The sequence below is a fragment of the Hyperolius riggenbachi genome, chromosome 3 (genome assembly GCF_040937935.1).
Source record: "Hyperolius riggenbachi isolate aHypRig1 chromosome 3, aHypRig1.pri, whole genome shotgun sequence".
Taxonomy (NCBI): domain Eukaryota; kingdom Metazoa; phylum Chordata; class Amphibia; order Anura; family Hyperoliidae; genus Hyperolius; species Hyperolius riggenbachi.
This window is the reverse complement of record NC_090648.1, coordinates 64,973,610-64,992,347: the sequence shown is the minus strand read 5'-3', so window position 1 is coordinate 64,992,347 and position 18,738 is coordinate 64,973,610. Positions and strand designations below refer to the sequence as shown.

At 46.4% G+C, this 18,738-nt stretch overlaps 1 protein-coding gene across 2 annotated transcripts in view; it reads left to right on the top strand.

Annotated features, from left to right (window-relative positions):
• The window catches only part of EPOR (erythropoietin receptor), a 75,608-nt gene that overhangs the window by 15,802 nt on the left and 41,068 nt on the right, over positions 1–18,738 (top strand). For both annotated transcript variants that reach the window (XM_068274246.1, XM_068274247.1), the window contains exon 2: positions 5,178–5,635. In XM_068274246.1, the coding sequence (XP_068130347.1) occupies positions 5,482–5,635 (154 nt within the window). In that variant the 5' untranslated portion in view covers positions 5,178–5,481. The remainder of the gene's footprint in view (positions 1–5,177; positions 5,636–18,738) is intronic.

Below are 18,738 nucleotides of genomic sequence, written 5' to 3'. Positions count from 1 at the left end.
TGGCATCTCCCCTCAGTGATCAGCAGCCATCGCGTATGGCTGCTGATCACGTGATCACTACGATCGCCGTCGGATCGTAGTGATCACTCTGACAGCGGCGGCGGCGGCAGGGGGGAAAAGAAGAGGATCTACTCATCTCCCTGCTGTTCTAGCGACGATCGGCGCCCTCCTCTGCTCTGGCCGGCATCTCTGCTCCGTCTGACGTCAGCGCCGGGTCCCGGCTTGATGAAGTCATCAAGCCGCGACCCTACCTGAGCGTCATTTGGAGCGGAGATGCCGACCGGAGAAGAGGTGGCTTCTGCGGCTCATCGCTGGAGCCTGGAAGGTAAGTGATGGCTGCCAGCTACAGCAGGGACACTTGCCACCATGGGGGGACACTGCCCAGTCAGCCACAGAGGGGATCTGGCCGCCCAACCCCCCAAACGCGCGAACCCCCCTCCACCGCAAAATGCCTTGGTCCTTAAGGGAGGTTAGGTGGCCAGTCCCGAAGTGGTTAACCACTTTACCCCCGCCCGTATGGATTTCTCCGTCCCTTTTTCCATCCTTTAACCCCCAGGGACGGAGAAATCCGTACTTTGCGCACTCCCGCCGCTGCCCGCGCTCCCGCTCGTAAACACGTCGCCCGCCGCTAGTGAACACGCCGCCGCCCGCTCGCCCGGAGATCAATGAACGGGAAAATCCATTCCCGTTCGTTGATCTAAGCCCCGCAATGATCCGCTGCTCTCCGATGGGCAGCGCGATCATTGTGAAAAGATACAAACTTACCCAGCCTCCAAGTACTTCCTCCAAGCTTCCGGAAGGACGCTTGGAGGTCGCATTAAAACAAAAAGTTACTGTGGCCATCTTGTGGCCAAATAGTAAAACTACACCCTACACATTTTTCACATACAAATAAATTACTTTTACAGAAAAAATTAACTCATTACCTCCCACACTCCCAATTTTATTTTTTTTGTAATAAAAAAAAAATTAAAAAATGTACAATAAAAAAAAATACATAAATAGTTACCTTAGGGACTGAACTTTTTAAATATTTATGTCAGGAGGGTACAACACTATTACTTTATAAACTATGGGCTTGTAATTAGGGATGGACGCAAAACTGAAAAAAATGCACCTTTATTTCCAAATAAAATATTGGCGCCAAACATTGTGATAGGAACATAATTTAAATGGTTTTATAACCGGGACAAAAGGGCAAATACATTTCATGGGTTTTAATTACAGTAGCATGCATTATTTAAAAACTATAATGGCCGAAAACTGAAAAATAATTAATTTTTTTCCCACATTTTTCCTATTTTCCCATTAAAACACATTTAGAATAAAATAATTCTTGGCATACTGTCCCACCTAAAGAAAGCCTAATTGGTGGGGGAAAAAACAAGATATAGATTGTTTAATTGTGATAAGTAATGATAAAGTTATAGACGAATTAATGGAAGGAGCGCTGAAAGGTGAAAATTGGTCAGGGGGTAAACCCCCTCAGTGGTGAAGTGGTTAATCACCAGTTTTAGGCAGTGTTTATAAACAAAACACAGGGGGACTAACCAGGAAGTGATGTTTGTGTGTGTACACACACACACACGTGTGTGCGGGTCGGGTGCGGTTCTGAAAAATTAGACTTGCACAGGGCATCAGGTTGGGTACCCGCGGGTTACCTGAAATGCTGGTTGGCTTGAGGTACTCGTTTTGATTCCATTGGGCTGCGGGTAGCGGGTCTGCAGGTGCAGGGTGGGTGCTGGTACCAGATTTACCAGAAAGCGAGTTGCGGGCCTGAAAAATTAGATCTGCGCAGGCCTCTAATTACACAATCTGAGAGGATTTTTCTCACCAAAAGTGAAATTTAACATTGGTTGCAGAGAAATGACACAGTGTATATAATTCCTGAAAATCCACGTAAGCTGCTCTGAATGAGGGCTAGTGCACACTACAAGAGCTTTTTAAACGCTAGTGATTTTAAAACCTCTTACTAATGCAATGCTATGGGGGATTTTTACAAAATCACATTGCTCCAGTGTGAACACACACACATAGGATAACATTAGCGGGAGCTTTTAAAATCACAAAGCGCTCAGAAAAGCTCTTCAGGTGTGCACCAGCCCTAATTCTGCATTTGTTACAGCAGTGAAACCCGCTAAGCCATGGACAGGGTTAACATCTGGCTGTTTAGTGGTGGGAACAGTGTCTGGTTCTCGCTGTCCACTGGCTGTACAGAGGTGGCGTCTGTGCTGATAGATAAGAGGCAAGAACATAATGTGCTTGTTAGTTATCGTCACCCAGACCTCTGCTTGTACTACTGTGCAGCGCATGAATACACGGAGATACCCCAGTCCATTCACTCCACAATGTCCTGTAACATAAATCACCCCCATCTCTGCCTGCCACTCACCTGGAGACAGACTCTATATTTTAAAGAGACACTGAAGCCACTTTAAAAACTTGATTTGACCCGTTTTTTAGCTTAAGGAATATGGCCAGTGCTAAAACGCTGCATTCCCGTGGCAGAATGAGGGTTTTATAACCCCCAAATCCCTGTGGCAAAAACTGGGGAGCGCTTCCTTGTAGAGGCAGAGCTTAGCGCTGTAGCTCTGCCTCTACTGGAGTCAATCCCTGCTGATCGCCGCCTCTCCCCGCCCCTCTCAGTCTTCTTTCACTGAGAGGGGGCGGAGAGAGGCGGCGACCAGCAGTGATTGGCGCTACTGGAGGCAGAGCTACAGCATTGAGCTCTGCCTTCCCGGGCAGCAAAAACCACAACTTTGAAATCCGTGGATTTTTGCCCTGGGATTTGGGGGGTATAAAACCCTTGTTCTGCCACGGGAATGCAGTGTTTTAGCAACGGCCATATAAATATTATAACAGGTAAAATCAAGTTTTTAAAGTGACTTCAGTGTCTCTTTAATGGAGAATCCAGTTTCATAATAAAATTGCCACAAGCATACTGTCATTTGGTGCTGTCCAAATCGTGAAAAGTTGAAAACAGCTTTTCACGCAAGCCCTTATTTTCACCAAAATGTATATATTGTGAAAATGGCATTATATTTTCAAGGGAAACTGCATATTTTGATGCAAAAATGAACTTTTGCGAATATATTTAATTCCTAATGACCACTCTACAGGGTATATGATGTCTATGATCATTTCCTAATTTTACCATTTAAAATTATGTATGGGAACAAAGTTTTGAAAGCATATATACTCATTAATTATTTGCATTAACGTGATCTAGCACCTAGGTTCTCAACGTGTGGTACGCGTACCCCAGGGGGTACTTCTGATGGTTCCAGGGGGTACTCAGGCTTGATATACTTAACCAAGAATAAAAATTATTGAGATTTTTAGAGAATTATAAATCTTATTTAAACAACACTAAATTAGTATTTTAGATAATTAAAACCAATCGTAAGTGCTTAGAAATTGTTTAGAACCAATTATCATGTACTACAATTAAATATATTTTTGTCAAAGGGTACTAGTGATAATGTTTACTATGCTAGGGGGTACTTGGTGAGTACAGGGTTTTAAAAAGGGTACATGCCAATAAAATGTTGAGAAACACTGAATTCTACAGGGTAGCACAGTGCTGTAATGGAAAGCACTCTTGCCTTCCATTGGTCCCTAGTTCCAATCCCAGCCAGGGTACTAGCTGCATGGAGTTTGTATGTTCTCCCCATGTCTATGTAGGTTTCCTCCGAGACTCTGGTTTCCTCCCACGTACCAAAAAAAGCATACATATACTGTATATACTCGAATATAAGCCTAATTTTTGGGCCCCCCAAAAAGTGGCGGCTTATACTCAAGTCACTACTCACTGAGTAACCCCCACAGTGCCCCCACTATATGCACAGTGGTGCCTCATCTGAGGGAGACCACACACTTGACATTTCCATGGGAGGTCCCCAGCTAACCTCATCTTGAGTTGTAGCCTTGGAAGGCATACAGGTACAGTGTATACTGAGTAGTGAGAATCCTGCATTCCTATATCAAGTTTTAGATACATGACTGTGGCTCTGCATTTCTTGCTTTATCTTTATGCCAGCTTAAACTTTAAAACAGTTCTTTGCATGTCCATCTCCATTGTAGGCCTAGGTTCTGGCTTATTATTGCAATCTGCTGAATTTATGCAACTTTCCTAATATATGGTTGTGGCCAGTAATGGCTGTGAGTCGTGTTGTGATTTTTGCCACCCTGGCTTATACTCGGATCAAATTTTTTCCCAGTTTTTTAAGGTAAGGCTGGTTTCACAGTAGGACGTTGCATTTTAGGGGACGTTATGATCGCATAACGTGCCCCTAACGCAACACCTGGTGCTCTCTGATGTGGACGTCAGAGTGAGCCGCGTTGTGCAGCTCACTCTGGCGTCCGTGATGCATACTCTTGGATGCATGCGGCATCACGTGGTCCCGCCCGGCCAATCGCCGCACAGAGCGGCCGCTCCAGGAAGTAAACACTGCACGTCACTGAGTGCAGTGAATATTAATTAGCCATGTGCCTGGCCGCTCTCCGCTCCTCCCCAACATTACTGAGCATGTGCAAACAGTCTAACGCGGCTCTGCCGCTTATAAAGTACTGCATGCAGTACGTTGTCTTATGGCGCAGCGTTACTAAGTAACGCAACGTGGGCACTGTGAACAGCCCATTGATTTTTCATTGCTGTGCGGTGGGGTGCGTTACAGGCTGCTCTAACGTGCGCCTGTAACGTCCCACTGTGAAAGCAGCCTAAAAGTTGGGGGATCGGCTTATACTCAAGTGGAACTGAGTCTAAATACCATAATGAATACAATTGCTAATTTTTTTTCTTACAATATTAATTTATAAATGATCTAGTCCGTGTTTGCCCATTACTTTCTGACATTTATTATTATTATATATTCTTAAATGTTGCCATCCTCCGTGGCAGGAGCATTTTTTTTTAAGGGAAAATTTTATTAAGGCAGTAACATTTCTAGTACTGGCAGATGATCTCTGTGGAATGTTCCTTTACTAAGAGTTCTAAAGCAAGTAGAACAAACTGGGAGGGCAGAGCTACATATCTATATACAGCAATATATAGATACAGTAAGTGTTTTTGATGCAGAATATTTACCATAAAAGTGGGTATCCTGAATAATTTACTGCATTCTAAAATATGTCATTATGGTTCCTCTTCAGTGATTCCTGCATCTCTCCTATTCCAGTTAGCGAACCGACAAAACTGTCCTTTTCCCCATGCCAATGCCACAAACGCATCTGTTAGCCAGAATGTCTTATCTGACGTCGCAGAAGCCAGAGAGAGTAGATACCTCAGCATACAGTACTGGCCTCAGATAGAGCAGAGGGAGCCTGGCCAGTCACTGATAGAGGGAGGGACACAGAGCAGCTAGAGAAGACTGTCCCAGCTTCTGGAGGTACCACACATGCTGGATATACTTACCTGCACATAGGAGACTCGGGATATAAAGACAGAAGAGGATTCCAGGCTGGGAGGGCTCATCCCGTACCATGAGGAGCTCATCGCCCAGATCCTGCAGGGCCCCTCGTTGTGGGTCTGTATTGCTACTCCTGAGTCTGGTGCTGAGCAGAGGAGTAAGCAAGACGCCTCAGATAACTGGAGCGGGCAAGACGCCTCAGATAACTTCAGAATACCTAGACAGAGGTAAGTGCTTCTTTTTTTTTGTTACGTCTGTCTTGATTCTTTCCTGGGTCTCGTTTGCTTCGATCTCCTATTGTTGGCCCCACACATGTAGATTCTGAAACTATCACAAAATAATATAAAATGATCATTTGAATGTTCTAAAACGATGTATTTGATTGGATCAATATTTCCCATCTCTCCTAGTTGATAAAACAATCGCACTTAAAGGATAACTGAAGTGAGAAAGCTATGGAGGCTGCCAAATTTATTTCCTTTTAAGCAATACTAGTTTCCTGGCTATTCTGCTGATCCTCTTACCCGCCATAGACCCTGAACAAGCATTTGCAGATCAGGTGTTTCTGATATTATTGTCAGATCTGATGAGATTAGACAAGACAAATAACATTTACATTGCGCTTTTCTCCTGGTGGACTCAAAGCACCAGAGCTGCAGCGACTAGGACGCGCTCTATAGGCAGTAGCAGTGTTGGGGAGACTTGCCTAAGGTCTCCTACTGAATAGGTGCTGGCTTACTGAACAGGCAGAGCCGAGATTCGAACGCTGGTCTCCTGTGTCAGAGGCAGAGCACGTAACTATTACACTATCCAGCCACCACCTAGCTGCATGCTGGTTTCAGGTGTGTGATTCAGAGACTACTGTAGCCAAATAGATCAGCAGGGCTGCCAGGCAACTGGTATTGTTTATAAGGAAGTAAATATGGCAGCCTCCATATCCCTCTCGCTTCAGTTGTCCTTTAAGCTATGACCACAAGCTCACCAAAAGTCATTTCAAACATCCAACAAACAACAGGTTTTGTCATATCTGACTACAATTGTGTGAAAAAATGTGTAGTTTAATGACAAGCGACTGATATCCTGATCCATTCGACGGAGGAACAGATGACTGGGCAGACATCGTGCAATCGGCCACGTGTGTACAATGCCGTTTAAAAGACATAGGGCTTGATTCCTCAAGCTGCGTTGCTAAAGCAGTGCAGCTAGTGTGCGCTATGCACACCTTACATAACAGCGCTCGTTGCCACGTAAGGAGAGTGCCTTCCTTAGTTACGCGCATTGCCCATAGTTCTACAGAATGCATAGATGTCGTACAAAATGACACTTCCACTTGTGTGCACAGTATTTAAATGAGTTTGCCGTTTGCAATATCAGGGTGCAAGCGATGTGGTTGGAAAGACTGGTTGTCCTTGGCGCCTGTCAGTTAGTTTGCGCAACATTGGTCATTTTTTTGCGGCAACTTTTGTGGATCATGTGTATGGAACTTAAAATGAACCTAAACCGAGTAAAATTATTTAAATAAATAAGGTATGTACCTGCAAATGAATATTACATCCTTACCTCGCCATCAGTTCCTCTCAGAAGTTCACCATTTTCTTCTAACAACGAATCCTTCCAGTTCTGACAAGATTTTGGGCAGAGCTCTCTCACCCTTTTGTGTCTTGGAATTTGTTACACATTTTTTTCATGTTACTTTTGTCACTGTAATTACCAATTCTGTATTTTGTACTAGTGGCATAGCTAAGGAGCTGTGGGCCCCGATGCATGTTTTACATGGGCCCCCCCAAGCACTTTATATATAACAATTGATACGGCGCACCAAAACCTGCCAATGGCAACTACAGTGTCAGTGATGCAAGAAGGGGATGGGGAGCAGCTTGTTAATGATTACCACTGTTCAAAGCATCTATAGAAGTGACTATTATGAGCACAGGACCAATAGAGAGCTAACACTGTAGTTGAGGGAGGGCCCCAATGCGGTTGCAAGCTCTGCAACCCCTATTGCTACGCCTACGCCCCTGTTTTGTACCAATTCTGCATTTTGTATATTGGTATATATACCATCTGTATTATTACATACCCCATATTTGTTTCCTACTTTGTACCACGGAGCCTCCATTTCTACAGGCGAGTTCACCTCTAGTAGCCTTTACACTAAGCACCTATTAAAAACACAATTTGTACTTATCTGGGCTTTCCTCCATTCCCCCCCTCCCCCCCCCCCCCCCCCTCTAGCCTGCGAGGTCCCCGGTATCCTCCTGGCTCCTCTCCCAGTCCTGCAGGTGGCTCCATTTTGGCCTGAAGTCGCCAGTATGCGTCCCCACCACGCATGCTACGTGTCATCATGTCGGCCGCAAGCGACATCACGCAGGAGAGTCCTGCGCATGCGCGTTTAAGAGTTAGAGTACCGCACATGCGCAGGACTCTCACGTAGGGTCAGCGTGATGATGCGTAACGTGTGCGGCGGGGATTCCTACTGGCGACTTCAGGCCGAAGTTGCCGATTAACGGAGCCACCAGCAGGACCGGGAGAGGAGCCAGGAGGACACCAGGGGACCTCGCAAGCTGGAGGAAGGTAAGTACAAATTGTGTTTTTAAAAGGTGTTCAGTGTCCTTTTAAAGGACAAGTGAAGCGAGAGGAATATGGAGGCTGCCATATTTATTTCCTTTTAAGCAATACTAGTTGCCTGGCAGCCCTGCTGATCCTCTGCCTCTAATACTTTAAGCCATAGGCCCTGAACAATCATGCAGCAGATCAAGTGTTTCTGACATTATTGTTAGATCTGACTAGATTAGCTGCATGCTTGTTTCTGGTGTAATGCAGACACTACTGCAGCCAAATAGATCAGCAGGACAGCCAGGCAAGGGGTATTGCTTAAAAGGAAAAAAATATGGCAGCCTCCATATACCTCTCACTACAGTTGTCCAAAGGGACACTGTAGGGGGTCACGGGAAAATGAGTTGAAGTTACCCGGGGCTTCTAATGGTCCCCCGCAGACATCCTGTGCCCATGCAGCCACTCACTGATGCTCCGGCCCCGCCTCCGGTTCACTCCTGGAATTTGTGACTTTAAAGTCTGAAAACCACTGCGCCTGCGTTGCCATGTCCTCGCTCCCGCTGAATTCACCAGGAGCGTACCCAGTATGGTCTGTGCCTGCGCCTTGCGCTCCTGGTGACATCAGTGGGAGCGAGGACACGGCAACGCAGGCGGAGTGGTTTTCAGACTCTGAAATTCCAGAAGTGAACCGGCGGCGGGGCCGGAGCATCGGTGAGTGGCTGCGCGGGCACAGGATGTCTGCGGGGGACCATTAGAAGTCCCGGGTAACTTCAACTCATTTTCCCCCAACCCCCCTACAGTATCCCTTTAAGGTACACAATTACTGAGCTGCAAGTTTGGGCAGGGCATTACATAATGATAAGGTACAAACTCAGCAACTGCAGACATCAGGGGTGTAACTAGAGGGGAGCAGCCCCTGCAATTATAGGGTGGGGGCAACTACTAACCTTCCCTTCCTCCTATACAGGGGACTATACTTCAGATCAGGTGGTTTTGTGGCTACACTTGTTATGGGTGTGAAGATCCTGATGGCCACACTTGTTTTATGACCAGTGATGCTCGGATACCCCCCAATCACGGATCCGCATGCGGCCGTGATTATTGGAGCCACATCCGTATCTACCCGTGATCGCGTGCCGTATTTTTTTCCGCAACCGGCTCGACCCGTGTTTAGCATTGTAGAAATCCGCAATGTCGTGTCGTGGGCAGTCGTAACCCGTAATGTTTCATGCGTATCGCCATGCCGCCATGCGTACAAATGTACGTGTTGAATAGCTGAGATTGCGCATGCGCAAGCGTATCAGTAGTGAATGCGGACATAAAAATCCGCATGTATGTACGTGTCATATTGTTCAATGCGTATCAGTGGGTACCCGTACTGACTAACTGCGCATGCGTATCAGTAGGCAATGCGGACATAAAAATCCGCATGTAGATTTTTATTAGAAAAATATTATTTACAATTATAATACAAATAAATAAATAAAATAATTTGATCAATTAATCATACCAACTGTAACAAAAAACAAGATCAAAGAAACAAGAAAAAACAATCAATTCTGCATATATATGCACAAACAAAAGCAGGACTTCTATGTCCAAAAACAACAAAATCAACATAACATTATAATACAATATTAATCTGTTATGAAGACCTGAGCAGAAGAATGCTCAAACATACCACCGATTCAAACAACGAGACATGACTAAACAACACAGACCCATCACCTGAACGTATGCAACAAAACAATAACCAACACCACACAATACCTGACATCACCTGACAACAATCATACAAAATAAATGCACCAACACTTACAATCAAACTACCACATATTCAGGAAAAGGGCAAGTGTACACATACGACGATAAATAATCAAAAACCTGCACAAGCCAAAAAAAAAACAAAAACCCTCATCTCCAATACAATAAGAATAAGCTGAAAGGAAAACACCTCCAGTATGTCTGCGGCCAGTCATTTACAAAAAATGTAGAAAAAGATTCAAAATCTAAGTAGTCTGTGATGAGAAATAGAAAGCTCACCCAGAAGAGACGTCAATAGGTTAAGGAGGCCTGATGTTCTGCCAGGCAAGAACCCAGGCACCTCTGCCCATCCTACGCCTCTCCAAGCACCGAATCCTAGAAACCTCACCCAGAATACTGTTCACCACCACCTGAACAGGGAGGAATTTCTGCCTAATGCAGAGCTGACACCGTGCTAACCATGTGTGATGTCTGACAGCTAAACTAACTAAATACAAAGTGCACAAATCAAAACCCTGGCGACGTTTGAATGCTCCGTATGCCCACTCAGCATAACTCAGATGCGCCAGGAAAGGAATACCTAGGCTCCCACCCACCTGTTTACATACTTCCACATTAAAGGGGCAGTGAAGCAAAAAGTGGTCCATGGACTCCTCAGCACCACCACACTCCTCACGAGGACATCCACGTGCTTCCACCTTTAGACATTTCACGTTACCCTTAACGTAAAGTTACGTAAAACGTAAACGTAAAAAAATCCGCATGTAGCCTCCCCTCCTGTGATTGGTCACTCTAGCCTGCGTCAGGGGCCTCTGATTGGCCCAGTGACATGTATTGGGAAAAATCCGTATCACGGCCGCATGAAGGTCTTTTTGTACGCATGCCGTGATCCGGATTTGACGCGATGTCGTGATCCATGCGGATCACGGCATCCGGATCACGGCCTTCGTGATGCGGAAAAATGGCCGTGAATCACGCGTACCCGTGATCACGACCATTCGTGAGAGCACCACTGTTTATGACCCGTGTGAGGTGGGTCACAAGACCATGAAGGGCACCAATAGGAGTCAAGGGAAGGGGTGTGACTATTGGGGGGCCCCATCAAAGTTTTTCTGGTGGGGGGGGGGCTAGATTTATAGTTCCGCCCCTGGCAGACATACTCCATGCCCGATCCTTGCCCCTCAGTTCTCCTTCATAGAGGATTTCTTAGATCAGATAGGTGCCCATTAAAGGAAACCTGAGACGGGCAATAAAAAAAAATGTATACATACCTGGGTCTTCCTCCAGCCCCCTCCAGTCTGATCGCTCCCTCACTGTCCTTCCGCGCCTCCTGGATCCTCCGCTATTTGGTCCATAATCCTCCCAACTTTTTGAGACGAGAAAGAAGGACACTTAAGCCACGCCCCTGAACACACCCCTGTCACACCCCTAGTCCCGCATACCATAAAGATTTCATAAGAAAAATATGATTTATAATTCAAACCACACTGGTCCTTTCTATCCTGGTTCATTTTCCTTCATATTAACATTTTAGAATTAGTAATACATCGATTTAAAGGATGTGAAATGAAGTTTAGAGTCAATGAAACACATATTTTTAGTAGAGAAATATATATATTTACATAAAAAGTCCTGAAAGAGGGACAAATGAGGAGAAAAGAGGGACATGGCTCCCAAAGAGGGACTGTCCCTCCAAAAGAGGGACAGTTTGGGGCTATGCATAATGTACTTCAATCTGGGGCATACTGTGAAAGCATGGCCCTGGCACACATGCCCCCATTGCAGTGACGGGAGCACAATGGGGGGAGCGGGAGCGTGCAGCCGGACTGTGCATGCTCCAACTGGCCCCGGCTGAAGGACTTTACAGGCCGAATAGCGGAGGATCCAGGAGGCGCAGGAGGATGGCGAGCATACGATCAGCCTGAAGGGGGCTGGAGAAAGCCCCAGGTGTGTATAAGTTTTGTACATCCCCCATCTCAGGTACACTTTAACCGTGAGATTTGTTTGTGATTATTGCTCAGATTGGGGCTAGAAACACACTAGGGAGAAACACGAGCATTTTGTCACTAATGAAAGTCTATTGGAGGCATGTAAACAAACATACTGTATATGTGCGTTTTACATTTTTATATGCTCGGTGAAATTTGCCTTCTGGGGTTGGTGTGGCTGCTTGCTATATCCAGCGGTTCTGGATGCTTGCCTGGCTTATAAGGGTGAAAAAGGATAATTTGCATATTCAGTAGTGGTGCATTGTGGGTAACCACAAATGTTCACTTATAGCTGAATTATTGCAAATTTCCTTCTGTTTTAAAGGGATACTGTAGGGGGGTCGGGGGAAAATGAGCTGAACTTACCCGGGGCTTCTAATGGTCCCCCGCAGACATCCTGTGTTGGCGCAGCCACTCCCCGATGCTCCGGCCCCGCCTCCGGTTCACTTCTGGAATTTCTGACTTTAAAGTCAGAAAACCACTCCGCCTGCGTTGCCGTGTCCTCGATCCCGCTGATGGCACCAGGAGCATACTGCACAGACACAGACCATACTGGGCTTCTGCTATACACTCCTGGTGACATTGGCGGGAGCGAGGACACGGCAACGCAGGCGCAGTGGTTTTCTGACTTTAAAGTCAGAAATTCCAGAAGTGAACTGGAGGCGGGGCCGGAGCATCGGTGAGTGGATGCGCCAACACAGGGTGTCTGCGGGGGACCATTAGAAGCCCCGGGTAAGTTCAGCTCATTTTCCCCCGACCCCCCTACAGTATCCCTTTAAAGAGAGTCTGAAGCGAGAATAAATCTCGCTTCAGACCTCATAAATAGCAGGGGCATGTGTGCCCCTGCTAAAACGCCGCTATAGCGCGGCTTAACGGGGGTCCCTTCACCCCCAAATCCCCCTCGATACACCGGGGGAGCGCTTCCTGGTTGGGGCAGGGCTAACCGCCGCAGCCCTGCCCCACGCGCGTCTGTCAGCGCGTATCTCCGCCTCTCCCCCGCCCCTCTCAGTCTTCCTTCACTGAGAGGGGCGGGGGAGAGGCGGCGATGCGCCGCTGACAGACGCGACTGGAGGCAGGGCTGCAGCCGTTAGCCCTGCCTCCAGGAAGAGACAGCCACCGACTTTTTCTACGACACACTTTTGCGGGGGGTGGGTTGGGGGTGAAGGGACCCCCGTTTAGCCGCGGGATAGCGGCGTTTTAGCAGGGGCACACGTGCCCCTGCTATTTATGAGCTCTGAAGCGAGATTTATTCTCGCTTCAGAGTCTCTTTAAGAAGGCAAATTTAACCAAGCATTGCTTTTTTAGTAGGAGGGCTTTTCGGTCTCTTTTATCCCCCTATACATTCCTAGTGGTTTGGGTCACTCCGAGCTGCTTGGTTACTCTGTTGTACATTTTTATATGTTACTGTATTTTATTCCAGTGATTAGGTAAATTAATAAAAATGTGAAACGCACCACGCATGAAAAATTCACATGCAAAACGCAAAGCAAACACATACAAAGCCACCACAAAAAAAGAAAAAAAAAACCCAGCAGATTTTCTGCGTAGTGCTTCGTGTACTCAAAGTCTATGGGCTGCATGTAAAAACACACATATGTGCATTGCTGAAAATGCAAAACTTGCTGCATAATGTTCAAAAACGCATGTAAAACGCACATAATGTATCTCAATGGAGGTGCAGAAGACTGCGTTCTTGCATGCATTTTTTTTTTAAATATGAAATGCAGAAAACGCAAAGGAGATGCACATAGAGAGACGCGATGCCAGGCCAGATCCGGAAACAGAACGATTGTCCATAGTCCAACAGTTTGATCTCGCAGGACTATACATTTAAAGAGGGCGCCGGGAAATTTGGGCACAGGCCGAAAAATGTCTCACTCTGTTATTGCAAAATTCCCGGTGGCATAGATTACTATTCTCCCTTAGTGATGGCCTGAACATCCGTTCGAACGTGAATTTCCGCAAAAGTTTGCTAACATGCGAATCTGGCAAACCGACATAGACTTCAATGGACAGGCGAATTTTAAAACCTATAGGGACTGTTTCTGGCCACAAAAGTGAAAAGTTGGAAAAGTTGTTTCAAGGGGGACACCTGGACAAAATTGACATAGTTGATGCAGGGTCGTGTTTTAATCTCTAAAGGGCAGAAATCACAGTACATACCTAAATTTGTGGAATTAAGGGGAACCTAAACCGAGAAGGATATGGATTTTTCCTTTTAAAATAATACCAGTTGCCTGACTCTCCTGCTGATCCTGTGTCTAATACTTTTAGACACAGCCCCTCAACAGGCATTCAGATCAGACGCTCTGACTGAAGTCAGACTGGATTAGCTGCATGCTTGTTTCAGGTGTGTGATTCAGCCACTACTGCAGCCAAAGAGATCAGCAGGACTGACAAGAAACTGCAACTGGTATTGTTTAAAAGGAAACATCCATATCCCTCTCAGTTAAGGTTCCCTTTAAGGCTGCTTACACACTAAGACGTTACAGGCGCACGTTAGTGCGCCTGTAACGCTCCCCCAACGCACAGCAATGTAACACAAGTGGGCTGTTCACACTGCCCACGTTGCGTTACATGTAACGCTGCACGTTGTTGTGAAAGTGCAGCATGCTACGGCGTTAGAGCGGCTATAGCCGCGTTAGACTGTTTGCACATGCTCAGTGGGGGGCGGAGAGGAGGCGGGGAGAGCCAGCTACAGTAGCCGCGCACATGGCTACTTAATATTCACTGCACTGGCGGCCGCTGATTGGCCGGCGGGACCACGTGATGCGGAGTGTCTCGCTCCGCATCACGTGGTCCCGCCGGCCAATCAGCGCCACTCTGGGAGATCTTATACAGATAGAGCCGCCTAACGCGGCTTACTCTACCGTCCTCTCCCGCACCACCATGCGTTGCGTTAGGTGCACGTTATGCGACCTTAACGTGCACCTAACGCAACGTCTTGGTGTGTAAGTAGCCTAAGTGCTTCAAAACATCCGGCGCGTGTACACATCCATCAGGTAGTAACACCTCCAGGACATAAATGTTAGTCCTCTCAGCGGAAATCTTTGTGTAGTGGCCGCAGTGCTTGTGCACACATTCGTGGGAGTGCAGCCGATCACGGTTTTCCAACCTCTATGGTCAAGCGGAGGTATTTCATTGACAGTTAAAGAGACACTAAAGCGAAAAAAAATTGATATAATGATTTGTATGTGTAGTACAGCTAAGAAATAAAACATTAGGAGCAGAGACATAAGTTTAATATTGTTTCCAGTAGAGGAAGAGTTAAGAAACTCCAGTTTTTATCTATGCAAAAGAGTCGCAGAGAGCTCAGTCTTCTGAAGCTTGTTATCTCAACTGTCAGTCACTATTTTCTTTTTCTCTCCAGAGGATAGTTCAAAAGTTCACTGACCTGCTCTGTAAAATCATTTAGAATGCTGAGTAGTGTGTAAACTGCAAATATTAGAGAATGATGCAATGTTATAAAAAACACTATATAACTGAAAATAAAAATATGAGAATATTTTCTTTGCTACTAATGTTCTAGTAATTATCCGTACTACACAACCAATTCATTATATCATAATTTTTTTTTTGCTTCAGAGTCTCTTGAAGGCCTGGTGCACACCAAAACCCGCTAGCAGATCTGCAAAATGCTAGCAGATTTTGAAACGCTTTTTGTTTTTTTTCTGTAGCGTTTCAGCTAGCATTTTGCGGTTTTGTGAAGCGTTTTTGGTGTAGTAGATTTAATATATTGTTACAGTAAAGCTGTTACTGAACAGCTTCTGTAACAAAAACGCCTGCAAAACCGCTCTGAACTGCCGTTTTTCTGAGCGGTTTGCGTTTTTCCTATACTTTACATTGGAGGCAGAAACGCCTCCGCAATCCAAAAATGCCTCAGCCCGGGAGTATGCGTTTCAGCAAAACGCCTCCCGCTTTGGTGTGACCCACCCCATTGAAATACATTAACCAAGCGTATCCGCGGCTGCAAAAACGCCTGAAAACCCGCTCGGTGTGCCCCAGCCCATAGTGACCAAAAAACACTGATTTTGCACTGAGGCCTTATACAGGGGGCAGTAGTGGATACTAGATGCCAGTAGTGGTTGTAAAGGATTATTGGGTTATGGTCGTGCACCACTAGGACCAGCAGACCTATCTCCAACAGCTAACTTGTGCACTGGATACAGAACCGCAATACAATAGCAAGAGAAGCAATGTATCAGCCCTAAGAAGGGCTTAGCTATTCAGGACAATGTGGTAGCAGCAAGAATCTGCACTAAACGCCACATATTTTAAAATGTAATTCTGTGAGAGCCATATGTTTCAAACTGGCACAGTGTGCATGCGCAGCAGAGAAGGCACATCCCTGTTGCCATGGTTATGTGTACACAGTTGATCCTCCGGGCAGCGGAAGTGTCAGACACATCTTCAACTTCTCTTGGGTTTCAGCAACATCAGCAATTTCCCAGAGAGCCAGACAGGAAAAATAACGACTAACAGCTTGTACAATTAGCTAACTGACTTGGGAGTTTATTCACTTTGTAGGATGAGATCTCTGCAGTCCGCACTTTGGTCCAATAGGGTGCCTGTCAAGTGAAGGGCAGCCTATTGCGCCAATCAAAGTGCAGGGATCTCGTTCTATAAAGTCACTGGACCTGACAGGATCCAGGGTGGGACAATTGGAGTGGTTTTTAGTTATGGGGGAAGTGTGAGTAAGTTAGTAGTGCATGCTACAGCAGTAGCGCCAGGGGCGTAGCAATAGGGGGTGCAGAGGTAGCGACCGCACCGGGGCCCTTGGGCCAGAGGGGCCCCGAAGGGTTCACCCTCTATCACAGTATTCGCTCTCTATTGGTCCTGTGCTGGTAATAATCACTTCTATAGATGCTTTGAATAGTAGTAATCCTTAACACACTGTTCCCAATCCCCTTCTTGCACCTCTGACACTGTGGTTGTCCTTGGCAAGTTTTGGTGCGCTGTATCAATTGCTATGTATAAAGTTCTTGGGGGGGCCCCATGTAAAACCTGCACCAGGGCCCACAGCTCCTTAGCTACGCCACTGAGTAGTGCGCCTACTTTGAAAATTTTACTTGCGCTGCCACAGTAAGCCGCGCTGCTTGAGCAGTATAGCTTAGTGAATCCACCCCTACTAATTTGTATGTGAGCCAGATGCAGCCATCATCTGGCTCCCGAGCCATAGGTTCCCTAACCCTGCTGTAAGGCCATAATTCACATTACAGTCTATGAAATGTCTGGCATCCTTTTTACCTGTCTCGCAGGATGACACTGTGCCAGATTTTAGCAGCAAGAGCCATCTAGCGACAGCCACATTTCCCTAGGAGAAATTCCCAAATGGAGTGCTATAGGAGGAAATGCCAATGTCAGACATAGTCCGCCATAGTATTGGAAAGGTTTAATCATGTTTTAGGGGATTTGGTAAGTAATGAACTTGAGTCAATGTGGCAGATTTATCAAGACCAGTACAAGTCAAATTTGAGCAAAATAGGTTAAAAAATAGAGCAGTTGTTCAAGGCAACCAATCAGAATCCTTGGTTTTAGCATCTGCTGCACTCTTGCATCAGCTTTCCTTCCTAAACTAGCCCAGCAGCATTCTCTCTCTGTGCGGTGCTGCATATAGTGCAACATCAAAATAAGGCAACACATTCCTTTTGTACAATAATTTTCTCTAATCTTAAAGTGTACCTGAGATGAAAGAAAACTCGGGTACCATACTTACCTGGGGCTTCCTTAACCCCCTTGCCCTTACAATTCCTGCGGCAAGGGGGAAGCGCAGCACTCTTTTTTAATTTTTTTTTTTTTAAATCATGTAGCGAGCCCAGGGCTCGCTACATGATAGCCGCTGACAAGCGGCATCCCCCTATCCACTCTGAGTAAGCAGGAAATCCCGTTCAGAACGGGATTTCCTGCTGGGCTTCCCCGGTCGCCATGGCAACCGGCCGGGATGACATCACCGATGTCATGGACGTCGGGACGTCAGAGGGAATCCCGATCCACCCCTCAGCGCTGCCTGGCACTGATTGGCCAGGCTGCGCAAGGGGTCTGGAGGGCGGGGGCGGTGTGGCGGGTAGCGGCGAATCGGCAGCGATCGGAAAGTGCACGCAGCTAGCAAAGTGCTAGCTGCGTGCAGGACATTTTTTTTTTTTGAAAATCGGCCCAGCGGGGCCTTAGAAATCCTCCTATGCAGGTTACCCCGAGCTGAGCTCGGGATAACCGGCAAGGAGGTTAAGCCCCCTTGAGGCTGCTCGTCCCTCGCCGTCTCCCTGCGTGGCTCCTGTCCCCCGCAGTATGGCCCGGTAGCCTGGCCGAGTCACCCTTCGTCACGCATGTGTGGCCTTGCCAGGTGCACTCCCCCGTCGCATGAAAGACATCTCAGGTTCACTTTAAGGTACTCATTTACAAATTAGATTGCTGCCCAATAGGGCAAACTGATCGAGTCCTGAATCTAATTAGAGGGGAGGGGGGTCCAATCCCCTCATACACAGCGCACAGATTTTCAATAGGTTTCAAGCAATGCACTGTTTGATACACTGCAACGCTATTGGTCATCGATCTACTATTGCTCCCCCATTCGTCAACCAAAATGTTCCATCAATTTTTTGCAGCAATTTGACCAAAATTACCATCGATGTGGCCTGTTGTGCTGTAGGATTTTGGCAGATATAAATCAGAGTGTTCGAATCCTGGGAATCCAGGGCAAATCGATACTTTAGTTTTTTATATTTTTTTTCTTAGTTTTTGGGTCTTTATATTGTTTAGTATATATATAGAATTTTAGCACTTTAAGAAAATGGGTCATAATAAGCATTAAGGCTGGGTTCACATATGACATAGCGTGAAAGGCTGTGTTTTATGTCAGGGCCTGTTACCATTAGAAGCGGTGCGATGCGGCTACATAGCGTCATCGCACCGCGGGTGTCCTGAGCCCAATGCTTGGCAATGGAACTGTTTCCACTGTGCATTGTGTGCAGAGCGATCCGAGAATTTTCAGCATGCTGCAGATCACCCGCCCGCCGTCCCCTCCA